Here is a 20,795-nt window from a genome sequence, read left to right as displayed (position 1 = left end):
CGCAGTGCCGGCCCGAAAGAGGGCGGGGCCTCGCTGCACTCCGGGCTTCCCCGCCTGGTTTTGTGGCGCCTCCCGAAGGTCCTGGCCGCCGAATAGTGAAGGAATAAACTGAAGTAATTACAGCAAGAGGGTGTCTCCTTACGCGTAGCAGAGAGACAGCATTTTTATATTATTTCAGGCCGTGAGCCTATGGGGCTTATTCCAGCTCGGGGAAGGGGCAGTGCCCTGCTCTCGGTCTCTGCCAGGACCTGCTCCCGGAGGGGGCGGGGCCAACATGGCGCCGAGCGCCGGGTGAGCGGCGCTTTGGCGGCGGTGAGAGGCTTTTTCTGCGCTGGGGGCTCGGCTGGCGGGGGTGGGTCTGAGTGGTACCCGGGACTAGACCCTTTGAAGGGTCCGTGTGGGGACCCGGAGGAGGACGGTTGGTTGTATGTCCGTGCGCATGGGGACTCTGTGTTTGCATTGAAGGGATGTTGGGGGGATGAGGTGGGATCTCCTTTCGCGCAGCACCCATTGCCTGGGGACCTTCGATCCGCTTCCCTGCTGGGGAAAGTGCTCCACGGATCTAGGTCAAGTTAATCTCCTGTGAAGCCTTCTTGCAGACTCCACTGACCTGAGGTTTCCTGAGGCCGTGGCGTCTTTTATGAACCTTTACTTGGCAGAGGGTATCGCGGGGTATTGAAGGATTTGTAGGAGTTCGCCAGGGAACTGGGACAAGACCGCCTCCTGTATTCCCGGCTCCAGGCACAAAGTATGTGTTGAATAAATGTGTTCCCTTCAGATAAGACTTATAAAAGCGGGGGAGGAGACCTGGGATGGTTTGAGAAGAACTGACTTGTTTTTCACCCCCATCTTCCTGCCCCTCCATCAGGCCCACACCCGTCCCCCCACCTACACCTCGCAGGCAGCTCTAAACACTTTTGCCATTAATCTTCCTAATGCCAGCTTCAAGCGAGCCGCTTTCCTTTTGGCCACAAAGTAGATTCCAAGCTTGGGCCGATATCTTGTTCATCTGATAGTAGTGGTTTAGTGAGCACCTAATGTCTAAGCCTTACAACGCATTCACTTATTCAAGAGATATTTATCAAGTATCTAGTGTGTCTCAGGCACCAGTCTGGGGTCTCAAAATACATCAGTGAACATAACAAAGGTCTCTGTGCACATAGCTTGGGAAGGGGAGATGTGGTGGTAATAATAAGAAGTAACACAATATGTATTAGCAGATGTTAAATTCCATGGGAATTTTTAAAAAAAACAGAGTGGGGGTGGGGTGCAGTATTAAACAGGGTGACGGAAATAGGCAACCAAGGAACATCTGAGGAAGAGCATTCCAGGCGAAGGCCGTAAAGCAAAAGCATGCCTGGCAGGTTTGAATTGTGAGGAGGACAGTGGGGCTGAATCAACATGGAAGAAGAGGGAAAGGAGGTCAGAGATGTGATGGGGAGAGAGCAAATCACAAAGGACCTTGTAGGCTGTAGTAAGGATTTCATATTTACTCTGTGGCACATTGGGAGCCAGTCCAGGGTTTTTGAGCAGAGAAATGACCCAATCTGATTTCTATTTTGACAGAATCACTCTGGCTGCTGGGTTGGGAATAGATGCGGGGAGCAAGGATGGAAGCAGGAAGACCTTGTTCAGGAGGCTGTTGAGGTTCCCCACGGGGTAGATGATGGTGAGCTGGCCACACAGTAGGAGTGGAGGATCAGGTTGGATCACCTTGTGAGAGCTCACATAATGAGCGCCTGATGAATGACGTTGCTATGAAGATGGGGAAAGCCAAGGCTGGAGCAGGTGGGAAGGGGGACATCAGGAATTCGGTTTAGAAGAGATTTTAAGTAGCCAGTTTGATATACAAATCTGGAGTTAAGAAGAAAGCTCTGGGCTGGGGATATATAAATTTGCCATCATCAGCCTATAAGCAATACTGAAAGCTGTGAGAATGGTTGAGGTCACCAAGGGAATAAATATAGCTCATAGCTGTACAAAGATGAAGCCCAGGGCACTCCAGCATCAAGCAGATGAGAAGAGGAAGAACCGGCAGAGGAAACATAGAGTGGCCAGTGAAGTAGGAGGAAAACCATGAGAAGGTGGGGTAGCAGTGGTGTAAAGACTGCTTCCAGAAGGTAGCAGGCAACTATGCCCTGTGCAACTAAGAGGTAGAGCAAGATGGGGGAGGAGAGGGGACTTTGGATTTGACAATATAGAGTCACAATGACCTTGATGAGTGGTTTGAGGGACCTAGTGGAATCAAAAGCCTGACGAGTAGGTTCAAGAGGAAAGGAGAGGAGAGGAGTTAGAAACAGATAAGACTTCCAGGGAGTTTTGTTGCAAAGAACAAAAAAATAAATAAAAAAAACCCAACAAACCCATAGTATTGCTAGGAGAGAAAGTGGAATAAAGAAAAGATTTTTTAAATTTTTAATTATGAAATGCAAATAACGTAAAACTTACCATGTTAACCATTTTAAAGTGTACACTTCAGTGGCGTTAAGTACATTCACATCTATCACCACCATCCATTTCCAGAACGCCTTTCATGTTGTAAAACAGAAACTCTGTACCTATTAAACAATAACTCCCCCTCTCCCCTCCCCTGCTTCTGGCACCCACCATTCCACTTTCTGTCTCTATGAATTTGACTCTAAGAACCTCATATAATTGAACCATACAGTATTATTCTTATTTCACTTAGCACAATGTTCTCAAGGTTTATTCATGTTGTGGCATGTATCAGAATTTCCCTTTTAAGGCTGAAAAATATTCCATGGTATGGATGGACCACTGTTTTGGTTTTTGAAGATGGGAGAGATAACTGCATTTTGTAGGCTGATGGGAAAGATCTGGTATGTTGAGGAATTGACAATGCCAGGAGATGGGGAGAATGCTGGAGCGATGGGGAGGGGCATGACCACAGTCTCTACAGTAACAGATGGGAAGGCAGAGCGTGTGGGTGCCAGTGGTGCTCACCAGGTAGAAGTGGTGGTAGAGCCTGGGGAGGTCTCTTGTGATGGCGGAAAATCAGGGAGAAGAGGTGTCAGATGAGACAGAGGGAAGCTGAGCGCACTGAGATGTATGACCATCAGGCAGCATTAAGGGCCCACTTGAAGTTCGTAGCCCTGAACTTAAAGTGCCACTTGGTCAGGATGGTTGTATATTTTCTCATCATGTTCAATTGTACGGGCACATAGGCTCGGACAGAGAGAGTTGCATTTAACCAATATTGTATTTTTGTCAAGCGTGAATAGTGATGCAAGAGGGGGAAAGAGACATGAAGGTAGTCAAGTTAACCACCTTAGGGGAAAAGCCACTTTCCACATTTTACAGGGAAGAAACTCAGAGCTGGGAGAATTTAAGCAGCTTGCCCAGGTGACACAGCTAGGTAGTGCTGGGACTGGGATCTCAGCTGAGAGTTGAGATCATCCCACTGTACCTCACGTGAACGGCGCCTGGCAAAGAATCAGAGCTCAATAAATTGCGTCGAATTGGGTCCAAGTGCTACCTCCTCCTGTTCAGCTGGTGCTGCTCCATGGGGATGGACAGAAGATGCCCCCCGAGTCCCTTCCCCCGCTCACCTCTCCACTGTGCTCCCTTTGTTGTGGCCTCTCCTGACTGGACAGCCCCTCTTCTTGGGGCCTCACTCTCACATTTCCTCTCACCCCCCTGCCAGGGTCTCCATCTCTCCGCCCTGGGGCATCTTCCTTCTGGGGAGGGGAGGAGGGGTTCCAGAATGGCTGAGGAGAAGAAGCTGAAGCTGAGCAACACCGTGCTGCCCTCGGAGTCCATGAAGGTGGTGGCCGAGTCCATGGGCATCGCTCAGATTCAGGAGGAGACCTGCCAGCTGCTGACAGATGAGGTCAGCTACCGCATCAAGGAGATTGCACAGGTACTCTGGCCTCACTGCACTGTATGGAGGACACTGCCCAGGCTGCCTTCCTCCCCAGGGTCTCTGGCTGACGTCTGTCCTCCCACCCCTAGGATGCCTTGAAGTTCATGCACATGGGGAAGCGGCAGAAGCTCACCACCAGTGACATTGACTATGCACTGAAGCTGAAGAACGTCGAGGTGATGGGGAAGTGCAGGACTGAGGGGGCAGGGTGCAGAGACCTCCCAGACGCTGCATTTGCCCCAGCCATGCCCGCCTGCTCGGGCTCCCTTCTCACCCCTGTGTCTCTCTCCCTCCTGTTGTAGCCACTGTATGGCTTCCATGCTCAGGAGTTCATTCCCTTCCGTTTCGCCTCTGGTGGTGGCCGGGAGCTTTACTTCTATGAAGAGAAGGAGGTTGATCTGAGTGACATCATCAATACACCTCTGCCCCGGGTGCCCCTGGACGTCTGCCTCAAAGGTTGGGGGGAGGGGACGGGGAGGAGGGGGAAGGACCGTTGTGTATGGGTGTGAGGAAGCGAAGCGCACAAGTGAAGGAGTCCTCAGTGTGAGGACCCTGGTGGGGAACAGAAAGGAAAGCTCACATCCCTTAGTGTGGAGTGACTTCCTGTGCACACCCAGCGGTTCACCTTGACACCTTCCTTCCTCTCAGCTCACTGGTTGAGCATTGAAGGCTGCCAGCCAGCTATTCCAGAGAATCCACCCCCAGGTAATCTCAGTTCTCAAGAACTTCCCAGTGCCCACCCCTCTCCCTCCTCCCATTCCACCTCCTGCTGTGACTGCTTTTCCCACCAGCTCCCAAAGAGCAGCAGAAGGCTGAGGCCACAGAGCCCCTGAAGTCAGCCAAGCCAGGTCAGGAGGAAGATGGCCCCTTGAAAGGCAAAGGTCAAGGGGCCACTCCAGCTGATGGCAAAGGTCAGTACTGCCAGGCCAGACCTCCTCCCCCAGAGCCAGATGGTTATTTGTGAAGTGGGTGAGGTCAGCGCAAAGGGCCAGACCTCAGGCCAGGAGCCCCAGAAAGGATCAAGAGGGCCAAGGGAAGCTGGGTCTCCCTGGGTGGGGAGGTGAGGGTTGAGGTTTGTCTGGTGCTGAGGCCTCCTCTGGAGCTTTCTTTTCTAAACCTGTCTTCCCAATTCACACAGGGAAAGAGAAGAAGGCGCCACCCCTGCTGGAGGGGGCCCCTCTGCGCCTGAAGCCCCGAAGCATCCACGAGCTGTCTGTGGAGCAGCAGCTGTACTACAAGGAGATCACAGAAGCCTGTGTGGGCTCATGTGAGGCCAAGAGAGCGGTGAGGCCCCACCGCCCTGTCCTGCCTTTACCCCTTGCAGAACCCCCGCCCCCCCCACCATGTCGGCCCCCGCTTCACCCGCTCCCCTCCCCCCACAGGAGGCTCTGCAGAGCATCGCCACAGACCCAGGGCTCTACCAGATGCTGCCGCGCTTCAGCACCTTCATCTCAGAGGGGGTGAGAGGATGCAGAAGGGCAGGACCTAAGATGAGGCTCTGGGGGTGAGGAGGCGGCAGAGGAAGCTCTTCGGAGGGGTCCTGCTGCCCCATCACGTCTCTCCCCCCCCCACCAGGTGCGCGTGAACGTGGTGCAGAACAACCTGGCCCTGCTCATCTACCTGATGCGCATGGTGAAGGCGCTGATGGACAACCCTACTCTGTATCTAGAGAAATATGTGAGTGGACCTGCCTGCCTGCCTACCTCTCATCCCAGACTCTGGGGACTCTGCCGCCACCCAAAGGAGACCACTTGTCACAGTTAGCTGACTCGAGGCTTCTCCCTTAGGTGCACGAGTTGATCCCAGCTGTGATGACCTGCATCGTGAGCAGACAGCTGTGCCTGCGGCCAGATGTGGACAATCACTGGGCGCTCCGGGACTTTGCCGCCCGCCTGGTGGCCCAGATCTGCAAGCATTTCAGCACAACCACTAACAACATCCAGTCCCGAATCACCAAGACCTTCACCAAGGTGAGCCGTTTCCCATCACTACCCCGGGTAGTCACCAGAGCAATGAGAGCTTCGCCCAGACCAGTGTGGCTGCAGGAGATGACACTGAAGACAAGGGCAACCGGGCAGGGGCATGGGGACTGGGACTTGAGCCACCTCTGTAGTGTCTTTTGTCTTTTGTTTGTTTTCCTAATTGTGTGATTCCATTTACTCAAAACCAAGAAAAACTAATCCTTGTTGGTAGAGGTCAGAATATCAACTACTATGGGGAGGGTGGGGGGTGGGGTGGTCGGGAAGGAGCTGTCCTGTCTGAATGATTTACAAGGAAAGTGTGTATATGAGAGACTTGGGTCCTTATCAGGCAGTTTTCATGCCCCTTTATTTGGGTTTATTTTCTGTCTCCTTACAGAGCTGGGTGGATGAGAAGACCCCGTGGACAACACGCTACGGCTCTATCGCAGGCCTGGCAGAGCTGGGACACGACGTTAGGCCCTGGGGGAAGCCCTGGGGGAGGGGAGGGATCGTGAGGTCAGATCGGGCAACAGCCCTCTGGCCTGGGAGACCCTGTGGTGACCCCAGGGCCCTGGCTTCTCCCCTTCTCCAACAGGTGATTAAAACACTGATTCTGCCGCGGCTGCAGCAGGAGGGGGAGCGGATCCGCGGGGTCCTGGATGGCCCTGTGCTGAGCAACATCGACCGCATCGGTGCTGACCACGTGCAGAGCCTCCTCCTGGTGACAAAGCCCTGGCCTCCCCCGCTTCATCCCACTTATCCCCCCTCCACCACCAACACACACACAAGGACAATGTTTAGCAAGCATGTAGCGTCTTCCATTCACTTATCCCATCTTTGCCTCTTATATTCAGAGCACACCTCAGACTCCAGTATTCTGCAGATGGAAAGACTGAGGCACTACAGGGTTAAGTAAGAAATAAGAGTTTTAACTCTCAGCCTGGGACTTCGAGCCTGCACTGCCCCTGATGCTTCTGCATCACTCTGCCCCGTCCTGTGCAAAGCACATGCCCTGTGGACCGGCTGGCCCTTAGATATCACCACTGTAATTACTCAGCAAGTTCTCCACTCACACCAGCTGGTGCCCAAGTTCTCTGTGAAGAAAAACCACAGCATTCCTTACACACTGATGACCCAGCACAGCCTGGCCTCCAGCAGGAACACACTGAAACAACGGGTGACCTCCTTGTTCACCCCTTCCCCATCACGATTCTCAGAGCTCCAGCCTCCCTCTACCTGGCTGTTCTTTGCCTTCTCTCTGCAGAAACACTGTGCCCCTGTTCTGGCAAAGCTGCGCCCACCACCTGACAATCAGGATGCCTATCGGGCAGAATTTGGGTCCCTCGGGCCCCTCCTCTGCTCCCATGTGGTCAAGGCCCGGGCCCAGGCTGCTCTGCAGGCTCAGCAGGTCAACAGGACCACTCTGACCATCACTCAGGTCAGTACAGGGTTGGGAGAGGATGGGTGAGCAAGTGGAGAGGGAGGGTGAGGTGAAATAAAGGAAAACGCGGGGGTGGTTCCCATCTAGGCAGGCCTCACAGACACCACGTGCTTGTGCGCGAGCTCACACACTGTCTTTTGTAAAACACAGGGCCCCGAGTCAGCCATCTTAGGGGGCATCTAGGCCCCCTTAGTGATGATGCCCCAACCCCAGTGAGACCCGCTGAGGAAGAGCAAAAGGAGCCCTTCTTTTTATAGTTGCTGTTTTTTGTAGACAGTGACACTTTCTTCCTGCTTCTTCCTACAGCCCCGGCCCACGCTGACCCTCTCACAGGCCCCCCAGCCTGGCCCTCGGACCCCTGGGTTGCTGAAGGTCCCCGGCTCCATCACACTGCCCGTCCAGACACTGGTGTCTGCACGAGCTGCTGCCCCGCCTCAGCCTTCCCCTCCCCCAACCAAGTTCATTGTCATGTCATCGTCTTCCAGTGCCTCATCCACCCAACAGGTACGTGGAGCCATGCGGGACCAGGGATGGTGGGGACTGTGTCACCATGTCACTAATTATTTGGTTGGAACAAGGGAAGTAACCCCCAGCCTGGGTGTGGGGAGAGTGCAAGGCAAGCAGCATGCCTTTCTTCCCACCCAGGTCCTGTCCCTCAGCACCTCGGCCCCTGGCTCAGGCTCCACCACTACCTCTCCTGTCACCACCACCGTCCCCAGCGTGCAGCCCATCGTCAAGCTGGTCTCCACTGCCACAACCGCGCCCCCTAGCACTGCCCCTTCCGGTCCTGGCAGTGTCCAGAAGTACATAGTGGTCTCTCTTCCCCCCGCGGGGGAGGGCAAAGGAGGACCCACCTCCCATCCTTCTCCAGCCCCTGCCCCACCCTCAGCCCCCTCCCCACTTGGGGGCAGTGCCCTCTGCGGGGGAAAACCAGAAGCTGGGGAGAGTCCCCCTCCTGCACCAGGGACTCCAAAGGCTAATGGCTCACAGCCCCCGGGATCTGGCTCCCCTCCACCTGCGCCTTGATGCTGTCACATGTCTGCCGACCTTCTCTTCCCTGTATATCTGCCCCCTTCTCTCTCTCTCTCTTACACACACACACACACACACACACACACACACGCTGGGTGGAAGAAAGTAATAGTCAGCTTCCCCCACGTCACCTTCTCTTTAGATATTGTACAGCCAGTTCCTCAGAATAAAAGTTTGATTTTTAGGTTGTGATCCACCTCAATCCTTCCTGGGTCAGATCCCACGGGAGGGTTGAACCCTTGGAGCGTGGAGCCCCCTGGTCTCTAGGACTCAGGACTCTTTCAGCCAGATTCAAAGCCACAGGCCAGGATGCCGGGAGAGAAAATATCGTCCTTCTCCTGAGGCACAGACCACCGCTTTTGCTGCCCAGGTCCTCACTTGGGAGCCTCAGATCCGAATGACGTAGGCATCGCTGTGGCTTAGATGTCGCACCCACTTGTGGGGGTTGGTGTTGCTGCAGGGTCTGAACGCCAGCCTGAGGAAGCGAACCTGGAGGCCGGAGCACGTGTACCGGGGAAGTTCAAAGGAGAGGCTGGCAGGGCCCAGCCCCAGAGGAGGAGCCGAGGTGGAGGGGCCTTGGCCAGGAGGCCCAGGGAGGCCTGGGACATCCATCTGTGAGAGGCAGAGGCAGGGGGAAGGTGCTGAAGGCCCTGAGAAGAAGGAGAGCAGGGGAGCCAACGGGCCAGGAGGCTGACCACATTGACCGACCAACTGCATTAGGAGGCATGGGCCAGGGCTGAACGTGGAGGTGGGAGGAGAGGACCTTCAAGAATCAGCAGCTGATACCTGGAAAAGGCCTGAGAGCTGAGAGCCTCCTTGCACCCTAGGCAGGTCCCAGCGAAGGGCTCCCTCCCCCAGCTCTGCCTTCTGCTCTGGGCTGCTCAGCTCCTGAGACAGGCTGGAGTCGGGAGAGGAAAGGTGAGGAAAGGTGCTGGGGTCAGCCCCTGCCACCCCACAGCTCCCACTCTCCTCCCCCGGTGCCGTTGTCCAGAGAAGCTGGTCAGACAACCTGCAGGCCCAGAGTGCACACATGCTCACCTGACCACCCCCCGTGGCAGGGGAAGGTGCAACCTGACGTTGAGAGCCTGGCTACAGGGAAGAAAGGGACAGGGTCAGCCCCAGGAAGGTCGTGACTTGTCTCGTCTTCATTACTGTCACAACTGAAGTTCCACACGAGTGCCATGCCCTGCCCCCTTCCCAAACTCTAGAGCCTCTAAACTGGATTCTGAGGCTGGTGGCCACACCTGAAGGTGGAAACAGCAGGTATCTTGGCATTGTCTCCTACCTTATGTAGCTGCGCTAGGCTTAGCTACCCCCACTCACCTCTTTGAGGGCAGGTCACATCGTAACTTCAGATACACCTGGAGCCTGGATGAGAGGGTACAACATTGTTAACTCAGGCCCTATCCTACTGGCATCTCACCATCCCCCACGCAGGGCCCCCATGTGTGATTGTGTGGGTTTTGCCTCAAGAAGGAGAGAGAAGGGCTGAAATCCACCCAACTCCATCAGCCGTTACATTCAAGGAGCTGGGTCCACTCGTGGGGGAGGGACCTCTTCTAACTCAGAGCCAGTACCGCCCCCCCACCCCACCCCTCCGTAGTCAGTCTTGGAAATTACACACACACACACACACACACACACACACACACACACACACACACACACGTTGGCTTGGGCTCCAGAGAATTTCTAGAACAGGGAAATGGTCTCACCTGCCTGAGCCACGGTCCCACTGCACAGAAGGAAAGAGCCGGAAGGGGAGCGGGGAGGGGAGGTCATCTGAGAGTTGGTACCTCATCACAGTCAGCTGAGACCAGAGAGGAACGGAGATGAGTTTGGCCTCCTCACACTTGAACTGCCTCCCTTCCCCTTGGTAGATGCAACATGCTAGGCCAGCCTGATCCTGACCTCACCCTGAGGTGGCTGCAGGCAGAGGATTCGATGAGATTCAAACTCATCCAGATGTACCGAGCTGTGAAATGAGACCTCGTCCACCCGAATTCCTGGTCCATAACCTGGAAAGAAAGATCCTTCTCCTAACCTGCATTTTGGGAATGGATAGGACTCTGTCTTTAACCTCCCTCCATGAAGCCTTTGACAGTGACCTCTACCTAGGAGAGAAAGACCCACTTTCTCCTCACCTCTTAGTTCTGACTTCCCCACACAAAACTCTTCTGTCAAGCCAATGCGCATCTCTGTCAGAGGAAAGAACGTCAGAAGAAACCACCAAATACCACTATACACGCCACCAAGGAACCTGTCCCAAACCCCACCCTGGTCCAGCCTGCAGGCTGCTCACCGGAGCCACTGGGCAGAAAGCTCTTAAGTCGTATCTCTCCCTGCACGTCCACCTTCAGCAGCGAGCCCTGAGAGTGGCAGGAGGTCAGTGCCCAGACGTGACCTCCCCAACGCGTTTCCCAAATGCCACCTATCCTCAGCCGCAAGGCTGGGGGCCCAAACTTACATTAGAGGCTATCAGGACAGACAATCTCTCGACCACATCCAAAAACACTTCATTCTTTTGGCTCTATGGGAAGAGAGGAATTTGGTGGTTGGAGATTGATTGGCCTGTGTTCTAACGTGGAAAGGCAGAAAGGACAAGACAGTGGAGACTGGGTCCCTGAGGTGGGGACATAGGGTAAAGAAAAGGATTACCCATGTCGAGGGGAGGTGGAAAGATATGCTGGGATCTTGGACTCTGGGGGCTCAGAGAAAAATGAGAGGATCTGAACCCATCAATCCCTCCTTCGGGACTTCCCTGGTGGTGCAGTGGTTAAGAATCTGCCTCCCAATGCAGGGGACATGGGTTTGACCCCTGGTCTGGAAAGATACCACATGGCACAGAGCAACTAAGCCCACGCACCACAACTATCAAGCCTGCGCTCTAGAGCCCGTGAGCCACAACTACTGAGCCCAAATGCTTACAGCCTGTGTTCCACAACAAGAGAAGCCACCACAGGGAGAAGCCTGCACACCACAACAAAGAGTAGCCCCCACTCGCCACAAGTAGAGCCATCGCTCAGCAACGAAGACCCAACGCAGCCAATCAATAAATCAATTAAAAAAAAATCCCTCCCTCACCTGGTCAGAGCGGCTGGACAGGACAGGGCGGCTGGCTGCACTGCTGGGGGCCACTTTGCTCTGTTGCGTCTCAGCCCCAAACTGGAAAGCATCCAAAGCAATCAATCTTCACATCTGACACTTCCCAATAACCCTCCTCAATCTTGGCCGCCTCTGCCCCTGGACTGACCAAACCAACGCTGCTGAGGTCAAAGAGGCTGAAGGGTTTGCTGACCACTGCCTCCGTCTGGATGAAGTTCCTCAGCATCTCTGTGGATGTGGTCTGTACGTAGCCGTAGTCCTAGGAGCAAAGGAAGGACAGTCTTTGGGTGGTCAGTGGGGGTAACGGGTTTTAATGAATGGGCTCAGCCTCCCAACCTTGAGGTGCATCTTCAGGGAACTGAGGACAGGGAGGGGCATACTTGGACCTCACCAGCACTTCATCCAGGAGTTCGTAGACCAGAGCCACATTGCGGGAGATGGTCCCCTCACCCAGGGAGCCACAGTAATCACCCAGGAGCGTGGCTAGCCTGCGGGAACAGAACAGAGTGTGCATCCCCTCCTCCTTTCTGACCCCCATGCCCGGGCGCCCAGCCCTGCCCTCCTCACCGGGACAGCAGCTCTAGGAGGCTGAATGGAGAAATGTTTTCTGAAGTCGTGGCCACCAAATAGAGGCCGCTGTGTCTGATGTGAATAAAATGACGATCATCATGATGCTGAGGCAGAGGCGGGGAAAAAAGCGTTAGGAAGAGAGAGTTGTGATTCTTGGCCCATGAAACCTGGGCTGGTATCCTGATTCCCCTACTTACTAGCGGCGTGACTTTGGGCCACACACGAACCCCCCCCCAGGGCCCAGCTTCCTAAAGTGTAAATGGAGTTAATAATAGTACCTACTGCAGAGTGACTGAGGATTGAGACGTGTGAGGAGCTGTGCCTGGTGCCTTGTGAGTGTTCAATAAACTTCCATTATTTGGAGGAACGCACCCCCCAACTGGAAGCTCTCGGGGAAACAGACGTGGGAGGAGGCGCCCCCCCTCCGACCCCCCCACCCCGCCAGTGGTTACCATGACAACCGGAGACTCGTCTCCGGACAGTCCTGTCAGCTTCCGGTAGAAGAGCTCGGCCACATCCCGGCCGCCGCTGTCTCCGCGGACTGACCGGGTGGAAGGACAGCTAAGGAGCTGGTGATACTGTCTGGCTCGGGGGCACTGGTTCCACCCAGCCCCTCCCCCCCGCCCCGCTGGCCAAGGATACAGTCTTTGTAGATGAGCGGGTCCCCCTTGGAGGATAGAATGAAGAACTGGGAAATCATGGCCGTTCTGGAGAGTAGACCAGGAAACTGCGAAAGTTGGGCCTGCCCCGCCCTGCGGCCCCGGAACAAAAGGACGCGAGTGGGCTGGCCCTTTAAGAGCGATTCTCCTCCGACCGCGGGAAACCCGGCGCCAGCCCAGCCTCGCCCAGCCTTTCCCTCCTGACACCCGCACCGCTTCCCCGTCACTCAGCCCGGATTCGCCCGTTGATTGGTCGAGGCTGGGGCCCGCGGCGAGTGGGAGGGGCGGAGGGCCTCCTCTCCGATTGGCCCACACGTAGCGGCGCTGGTCACGTGGGAGGCGACGTTTCGCGCCAATTTCGGTTGGTCGGCCGCAGTCCGCCGCGCGGACGTTTTTTGCTGCCGGGGGAGTGAGAGCTCCGAGCCCGCCAACTGCTGCCGGACAGCCCTCGGCAGCAATGGCACTTAAGGACTACGCGCTCGAGAAAGGTGAGGGTCTGCGAGTGTAGGAGGGGCATCCTGCGCGGGAAACTTCCTGGCCAACACCTGTGGGTGTGGGCTGGGGTCCCGGGGGGGCCGGGTTCGGCGTGCGAGGCCGGAGGCAGGGTCGGGAGGGGGTGGGGTGGAGGCACACGGTGCCTGAGGCGCGCACGGGGCGCCGAGGTCGGGGAGAAGCTGGTACCCGTGTCCGGGAGAGGAGTGAGGGTCGTGGGGGGGGCGGACACCCCGGCTGGATGTTCCAGAGGAAAGGGTCGCGCCTAGGAGAGATCAGGATCTCAGGGGACCCGGCCAGAGGCTCAGGGATAGGCTCCCTCGGGCGCGCTTCCCTCCGCCCTCCTAGGCCCTCGGAGCGCCCGAGGGGCGGGCGGGCCCGGGCCGCTGCGCGCCGGGATTGGCCACGTCAAGGCCCACCTCCAGGCGGAAGTGAAGGCGGACGGAAGTTGCGCGATGCCGCGGAGGGAGTGTCGTGTGTAAACAGTGTCCTTCCGCGCGGTGGCCCCGGAGAGAGATACTGAGAGTGGGGGCGTGCCTGGAATTGAGGGGCTTATCGGGACGCCTAGGGAAGAAGTGGCGGGGTGTGACGGGGTGGCCCTTGGCGAGCCGGCCAATCGCCGGACGGGCTCCCGCCCTGGGCGGAGGAATCCCGGGCGGTGAGGCGGCAGCCTCTGGGCCCATGTGCTTCTTTGTTTACTAAGAGCGGAAGCAGTGGCGGGAGAGGGGGTGGGGCGGAGGACGGGCCTGGTGGCGGAGATCCCAGTGAGAGCAACGGTTCCCGGGACCGAAAGAAAAGGGGACTGAGAAACGTAGAAGAAAAGCTGAGGATTTTGAGACCTGAGTGGGTTGCCGGGTGTGGGAGGCCCTTAGGAAAGGATACGGAGGTTTCTAACTAAGAAAGCGGAATTCCCCTGGGGCTAGACTGTTGGGTAATACTCTAAACTGCCCCGGGCCACTTATTCTTCCCTAGGTCAAAACTGACTTGTTAAGAGGAGTTCTGCCTTGTTTGGGGAGAATTAGGTAGGCTTATTTGAATGTTAGTTTAATTAGTTTGTTCACAGATCTCATTTTAAGTGGCAGTAAGTTTCTTAGATTTCTATCAGAGGGATTTGCAGTAAGGTATCCGAAGAAAGATTGATCCTCACGATTTTACACTTTCCTTGTAGACAAGGTGAAGAAGTTCCTACAAGAGTTTTACCAGGATGATGAATTTGGCAAGAAGCAGTTCAAGTATGGGAACCAGTTGGTAAGTCTAAGGTCAGGTGGAGGAAATGGGGCGATGATTTGAGGAGCTATAAGAGGTGGGTGGCCTGGTTTATTTTAGCAAATACAATTTTTTGTAAGTGATGTGTTTAGCACTATACCTGATACTTGTGTATTACTACATTCACAATAATTAAGGTATTTGTATGGGTTGCGGGGCTGAGAGGTGAGTCTTGTTCTGTCTCACACTGTTCTTTCTCCCATGTGGAGCCTGGAACCTGTGTGCTGAGCTCACAGTGACGGATTTTTGCTTGTGAACACTGGCAAGGTAAACTTGACCCCGTGGCCATCTCTTCCCCACCCCAGGTTCGATTGGCTCATCGAGAGCAAGTGGCAGTGTACGTAGATCTAGATGATGTAGCCGAGGATGACCCTGAGCTGGTGGATTCAATTTGCGAGAACACCAAGCGCTATGCTAGGCTCTTCGCTGATGCTGTACAAGAGCTGCTGCCTCAGTACAAGGAGAGGGAGGTGAGAAAAATGCAGGGCACGGAACTAAGGTTTCTTTCGAGAAGTGTCTTGGGTACTAATGCATTCCACGCTGACAGAAAGGAGGCAGTGATTTCTGCCTGGCACTCTTTATGCCCTCTTTTCCCCATTCTGACATTTTTACTATCTCTATTCTTTTTCCCTTAGGTGGTAAACAAAGATGTCTTGGATGTTTACATTGAGCACCGGCTGATGATGGAGCAGCGGAGCCGGGACCCGGGGGCAGCCCGGAGCCCCCAGAACCAGTACCCTCCTGAGCTCATGCGCAGATTGTGAGTGGTCTCGGTGGGTAAGGGTGTGGGGGTTTGATCCCCAGAACCTTGCTGATGACTGTTTTCTCCCTTAGTGAGCTGTATTTTCAAGGCCCCAGCAGTAACAAGCCTCGTGTGATCCGGGAAGTACGGGCTGACTCTGTGGGGAAATTGGTAACAGTCCGTGGAATTGTCACTCGCGTCTCTGAAGTCAAACCCAGAATGGTGGTGGCCACTTACACTTGTGACCAGTGTGGGGCAGAGACCTACCAGCCGGTATGTATGGAGCAACGAACAGGAATGCGTTTAACTCTTAGTGGTTTCTGTAAGAATTAATTTTGTCTGCTGATATCCGTCTACTGTTTTCTTTGTTTATTGTAAAACGTGTCTGCGTGTTCACCTTTCATTCTTTTCTCTAGTATTGAGTGGTTTTTCCATCCATGCTATGTTTTTTTGTGTCTGTTGATACCCACCAAGAATAGTTTAAAACGTTCTCAAAAGTTCCATGGTGTCTGCAGCAAAGAGCACTGTAATTAAGGCACTGCCTCTAAGGGGCTCATTTCCTTATGATTTCCTTTGTTGCTTCATGTTTTACATTCTAGATCCAGTCTCCCACTTTCATGCCTCTGATCATGTGCCCGAGCCAGGAGTGCCAGACCAACCGCTCAGGAGGGCGGCTGTATCTACAGACACGTGGCTCCAAGTTCATCAAATTCCAAGAGATGAAGATGCAAGAACATGTGAGTTGGGTGTATGTGGTCCAGTGTCCAGGGAAGGTAGAGCTTCGGAGCCCATTGGATTCTTGTAGTCACTGACAGGGTAGAAGGAAGAAAGTAGAACAAAAGAGGAGCTGAGGCAGAGAAGTCACCAAGAGCAGCAGGGAGGTTTAACTGGAACTTTCTGACTGAGTTGGGAAGAGGTACAGGAGAGCTCAGCTTCCCTCCTTTTGGCTTGTGTGAGGCTGAGCAGGCTAGGAAGTGAAAGAGTGGTGTGTCTTGGGAGGGGAGGTTAGTCCTTGGAGGCCTCATGTACCCTTCTCCCCCAGAGTGACCAAGTTCCCGTGGGAAATATCCCTCGCAGCATCACGGTGCTGGTAGAAGGGGAGAACACAAGGATTGCCCAGCCCGGGGATCACGTCAGTGTCACCGGTATCTTCTTACCAATTCTGAGCACTGGGTTCAGACAGATGGTCCAGGTAAGAAAGGGAGTTTAAAATGAAAAGATGGTGTTCCCTTTTCCTCTTCATTCCTTTATTCTTAACAACCCCACAGAGAAAAATGTCAGTAGCAAAACAAAACGAGAGGTTTGGTCAGGAACTCCTGAGGGAATCACGTGGATGGGCAAGTTAAAGAACTTCTTTCATACCCTGGCATCTTCCTGTCCAAGGGTTTACTCTCGGAAACTTACCTGGAAGCCCATCGGATTGTGAAGATGAGTAAGAGTGAGGATGATGAGTCTGGGGCTGGAGAGCTGAGCAGGGAGGAGCTGAGGCAAATTGCAGGTGAGGGGTCAGGGGAAAGACTGGGAATGTGAGTTTCTTCCTAGCACTTTTCTCCCCCAGAAAATACTCTCAGTCTTCCCTTTCCCACAGAGGAGGATTTCTATGAAAAGCTGGCAGCCTCAATTGCCCCAGAGATATATGGACACGAAGATGTGAAGAAGGCATTGCTGCTCCTGCTGGTGGGAGGGGTGGACCAGTCTCCTCGAGGCATGAAAATCAGGGGTGAGTGGAAGCATTCAGGAAGAAAGGGTGGATGAACAGGACCAGTGTCCCATGGGCCACAGAATAAAAGGGCCAGCGTCTTGGCTTCATGGGCACAGGGCGGGATTAGAAGAAATGGTGCTGATTGAACTTGGTGTACCCCCCCCCCCCCCCCAAATAATAAATAAATAAATTTAAAAAAAAAAAGAAGAAGAAATGGTGCTGGGCATGGTGGGGGCAGACCTCAAACTTGGATAGCGTGCATTGAAGGAATAGTCACTCAGGCTTCCTTCTCTTCCTTCAGGCAACATCAACATCTGCTTGATGGGGGATCCTGGTGTGGCCAAGTCTCAGCTCCTGTCTTATATTGACCGCCTGGCCCCCCGCAGTGAGTAATCAGACCCTGGGAGAGGCAGACTGAGGACAGGAGTTGGGACCACCGTGCTTCCGTGTTTGTTCTCTTCTGGAGGGTTGGGGAGTGGAGGTGTGTGTGCTCAGCGCCACCACCCACAGATCTGCAGCCGCCTCAGGAAGGCCTGGCTGGGTCAGTAGAGCAGTGCAGTACAGGCCACACCTCACTGGCCCTGTTTCTTCTGTCCTTTGCCCCGTTTTTGCTCCCTTGTTCTCTTCCCTCTTCCTAAACATGCCTCTTTATTTCCTCTTCCTGACTCTTTTGTTCAGGCCAGTACACGACAGGCCGCGGCTCCTCCGGAGTGGGGCTCACAGCAGCTGTGCTGAGAGACTCTGTGAGTGGAGAGCTGACCTTGGAGGGTGGCGCCCTCGTGCTGGCTGACCAGGGCGTGTGCTGCATTGATGAGTTTGACAAGATGGCGGAGGCGGACCGCACGGCCATCCATGAGGTCATGGAGCAGCAAACCATCTCCATTGCCAAGGCGGGCATTCTCACAACGCTCAACGCCCGCTGCTCCATCCTGGCTGCCGCCAACCCCGCCTATGGACGCTACAACCCTCGCCGCAGCTTGGAGCAGAACATACAGCTTCCTGCTGCGCTGCTCTCCCGATTTGACCTCCTCTGGCTGATCCAGGACCGGCCCGACCGAGACAATGACCTGAGGTGAATGCAGCCTGGCACTCCAGGAGACACCCCTCAGTAACAGTCTCTGGGGAGGGAGGAGAAATTGGAAAGCCCCTCACTGTCTGCTCATGGAAACTCCAAAACCTTCCACTTGTTCCGCCGGAGCCGGTCCACAGTTCTTAGAGTGGGTCAGGGTTGAAATGCTGATGATCCTTTAATGGGAAAGTTTGTCCCTGCTGGGCTCTGTGGTGGGGAGTAAGGGCAACATGTAGAGTTGGGGTGTGGCATGTAGCACCAAAAAGACAGGGTTCCCAACTTGCCTCCCCTCTTCCCAGGTTGGCCCAGCACATCACCTATGTGCACCAGCACAGCCGGCAGCCCCCCGCCCAGTTTGAACCTTTGGACATGAAGCTTATGAGGTAGGTGAGTGCATGAGGACTGGTGTGCTTCCCCAGGCGCCACGGCTGGCAGTGTCTTGGCTTGCACGTGCGTCTCTTAAAAAGCTTTCACTCCTCCTACCATATGTCCTGGGTCTGAGAATAGTGAGAGTCTTGGTACCCCCAGCCTGGCCACAGGAGACCATAGCCTAGAACCTGCCTTTCATACCACATACCCCACCTGCCCGACTCAGGGCTGAGACAGGTTCAGGTTTTTGGCAAAGCAGGATTCTGCTGCATGGATACTTAATAGCACTGTTTTCTCCACGGAGTCTGTCCAAGGCCTCCCAGGGATTCCTCAAGTTTTTCTTCCCTTTTACCTATTCTCTTGAAGTTAACAAAACTGTCTCTTAAGACAGGTGGATTTGTCATATTCGTGCAAAGGCCATTTTCCTAAAAAGTTGGGGATAACTTGAAATGCTGTGTTTGGAGAAATCCATCAGTGTTTAAGCAAGCAAATAATCATCTAATAATTTTTTTTCTACTTAACAAGAAATCCTTCTTCCCCATAAGTTTTCCTAAATAGAAAACTCATACTGCAGGAAAAAACGTGCTCTGTGCACTTCTCTCTCCTGTTTTCCCGCAGACGTTACATAGCTATGTGCCGTGAGAAGCAGCCCACGGTGCCAGAGTCTCTGGCCGACTACATCACAGCAGCGTACGTGGAGATGAGGCGAGAGGCTTGGGCTAGCAAGGATGCCACCTATACTTCAGCCCGGACTCTGCTGGCTATCCTGCGACTGTCCACTGCTCTGGTGAGTGCCAGTCTGTCCTGGAGGATGGCCTGCTTGGGCTCTCCTGGGCAGCCTGCCTTAGCGTGGCCTCTCTTGCTGCCTCCTCCCTCCAACTTAGGCCCTGCTGGGGCTAAAGTGCTGACAGTGCAGATAGTGTCCTCTCTGTGCTACCGCACTGTGGGTACTTGCTGCTCCAGCAGGGCACTCCCAGCGTTCACGGAGGGAAAGGCCTTCTCCCTGCTTTTCACACCTCACTGAGGGGGGTGGGTGGGTTAACTTCACTTCCTATGTCCTAGATCCTGTGCTAGGAACCTTCATTTCTGTCCTCACATCTTGGACCTTAGTCCTAGGGGCTCCAAAGTGCTGTTCGTGCAGGTAGTGTGATTACCTGACCTACTGCTGAGCTAGCACTTCCCGAGCCCCAGGGACACTACTCTCTGCCAGTCGCCTTCTTGGCTGAGCTCCCCAAGCTCCATCTGTCATGGTGGGGAGCCCAGTGGAGTTCAGAAGGGTCTGGTCTCCCTCACAGGACAGCTGAACACCGGGACTGGCCAGTGTTGAGAGGCGGAGACTTGGGCAATTGCTGGACGCTGCCCTGGGCATTGCACTTGTCTCGGTCTGACAGTGCCGGCCCCACACTGCGGATGCTTGGCGGGTGGGGAGGGGGCCTCTACTCCTTTGTGAGTAGGAACACATGGGTTGCCCAATCTTAAAGGGTGGAGCAGGGTGGGGGGGGTCCCTGACTTTGTTCCATCTCCCTCCTCCCGTTCCCATCTCTCCCTACCTTCCCCTTAGGCACGTCTGCGAATGGTGGACACCGTGGAGAAGGAGGATGTGAATGAAGCCATACGGCTAATGGAGATGTCCAAGGACTCACTTCTGGGTGACAAGGGGCAAACAGCCAGGTGAGTGGGTTAGTGAAGGATGCCAGGAGTCACCTTGATCTCCTTGAGCAGAAAACTTATCCTGTGGCTTGTGCATCCCCACGTCTGTGATGCTGGCCTCAGAATTCTAACGCTGACCACTGCTGTTCTGTTGAGACTGGGTGTTGCTGTTGTACCCTGACCTTACACACCCATGCTTGTTTCCTTCAGGACCCAGAGACCAGCAGATGTTATATTTGCCACTGTCCGTGAGTTGGTCTCAGAGGGCCGAAGTGTCCGGTTTTCCGAGGCGGAGCAGCGCTGCGTATCCCGTGGCTTCACACCTGCGCAGTTCCAGGCAGCCCTGGATGAGTATGAGGAGCTAAACGTGTGGCAGGTCAATACTGCCCGGACACGGATCACTTTCGTGTGATCCAGTTGCTTGACACTAGGATCTACCTTGCCTACCATCCTAATCCCCCTTCCTTTAAAGGTCTAATGATGCCTTGAGGGGAAAGGAGGATCCCCTTTTTCCCAGGCTGCACTTGTTTTACTCATTCTTTTTGCTAATAAAGTGTTTGTAGATTTGCTGCCTTCTGTTAAAATAGGATATTTTGAGTTTTCTAGATTCCTGTCTTCTCCTTTTACGCTTGCCTTATTCCAGCCACGAGGGGAGTTCCTGTTCTCCCTGCTGAGCACTGTTGCAGAGACTGCACTGGGTCTCCAGTTTTTAGTCTCAAAAAAAGTATGGACACTAGTACCTTTGCCTCCTGGGGTTTAGGCACATATCTCCCTGTAGGTAAACAGTGCTGCCGTAGCTGAGGAATACCTCCCCCTCAGCCATCCACAGTGCCCACAGCATCGAGGCTTTAAGA

General features: G+C 54.5%; 3 protein-coding genes across 14 annotated transcripts; 2 read left to right on the top strand and 1 right to left on the bottom strand.

Moving 5' to 3' along the window:
• Window positions 1-46: 46 nt before the first annotated feature.
• On the top strand, window positions 47-8,501 carry TAF6 (TATA-box binding protein associated factor 6). Of its 3 annotated transcripts, none has more exons than XM_057747688.1 (15): window positions 47-291; window positions 3,665-3,880; window positions 3,973-4,059; window positions 4,186-4,339; window positions 4,532-4,588; window positions 4,675-4,794; window positions 5,022-5,167; window positions 5,266-5,343; window positions 5,459-5,560; window positions 5,671-5,853; window positions 6,242-6,316; window positions 6,440-6,565; window positions 7,109-7,282; window positions 7,592-7,789; window positions 7,931-8,501. In XM_057747688.1, exons 1-15 carry the CDS (start codon window positions 190-192, stop codon window positions 8,309-8,311), a joined length of 2,199 nt encoding a protein of 732 aa, XP_057603671.1. In that variant the 5' UTR covers window positions 47-189; the 3' UTR covers window positions 8,312-8,501. The 3 variants fall into 3 exon arrangements, with proteins under 3 accessions (XP_057603671.1, XP_057603670.1, XP_057603672.1); XM_057747687.1 differs by having other exon boundaries at window positions 47-312; XM_057747689.1 differs by lacking the exon at window positions 47-291 and adding an exon at window positions 781-1,669.
• Window positions 3,875-13,006, bottom strand: AP4M1 (adaptor related protein complex 4 subunit mu 1). 9 transcript variants are annotated; one of them, XM_057747694.1, is made up of 15 exons: window positions 12,635-13,000; window positions 12,445-12,533; window positions 11,990-12,096; window positions 11,814-11,910; window positions 11,571-11,681; window positions 11,402-11,482; window positions 10,785-10,847; window positions 10,620-10,686; window positions 10,462-10,515; window positions 10,229-10,335; window positions 10,033-10,127; window positions 9,641-9,685; window positions 9,356-9,406; window positions 9,104-9,215; window positions 8,437-8,967 (listed from the first exon to the last, which is right to left on the bottom strand). In XM_057747694.1, exons 1-15 carry the CDS (start codon window positions 12,690-12,692, stop codon window positions 8,737-8,739), a joined length of 1,368 nt encoding a protein of 455 aa, XP_057603677.1. In that variant the 5' UTR covers window positions 12,693-13,000; the 3' UTR covers window positions 8,437-8,736. The 9 variants fall into 9 exon arrangements, with proteins under 9 accessions (XP_057603680.1, XP_057603682.1, XP_057603677.1 ...); XM_057747695.1 differs by having other exon boundaries at window positions 8,437-8,929; window positions 12,635-12,995; XM_057747697.1 differs by lacking the exon at window positions 8,437-8,967 and adding an exon at window positions 3,875-4,259 and having other exon boundaries at window positions 10,229-10,515; window positions 12,635-13,005.
• MCM7 (minichromosome maintenance complex component 7) lies at window positions 12,989-20,525 on the top strand. Of its 2 annotated transcripts, none has more exons than XM_057747690.1 (15): window positions 12,989-13,139; window positions 14,312-14,391; window positions 14,715-14,879; window positions 15,045-15,169; window positions 15,244-15,424; window positions 15,751-15,888; window positions 16,194-16,343; window positions 16,535-16,649; window positions 16,740-16,871; window positions 17,155-17,238; window positions 17,532-17,925; window positions 18,222-18,305; window positions 18,910-19,078; window positions 19,853-19,962; window positions 20,152-20,525. In XM_057747690.1, exons 1-15 carry the CDS (start codon window positions 13,109-13,111, stop codon window positions 20,351-20,353), a joined length of 2,160 nt encoding a protein of 719 aa, XP_057603673.1. In that variant the 5' UTR covers window positions 12,989-13,108; the 3' UTR covers window positions 20,354-20,525. The 2 variants fall into 2 exon arrangements, with proteins under 2 accessions (XP_057603673.1, XP_057603674.1); XM_057747691.1 differs by lacking the exon at window positions 12,989-13,139 and adding an exon at window positions 13,645-13,801.
• The last annotated feature ends 270 nt before the right edge of the window (window positions 20,526-20,795 follow it).

Source organism: Hippopotamus amphibius, chromosome 9 (assembly GCF_030028045.1).
Source record: "Hippopotamus amphibius kiboko isolate mHipAmp2 chromosome 9, mHipAmp2.hap2, whole genome shotgun sequence".
NCBI classification, from domain to species: domain Eukaryota; kingdom Metazoa; phylum Chordata; class Mammalia; order Artiodactyla; family Hippopotamidae; genus Hippopotamus; species Hippopotamus amphibius.
This window is presented reverse-complemented; position numbering and strand designations above follow the sequence as displayed.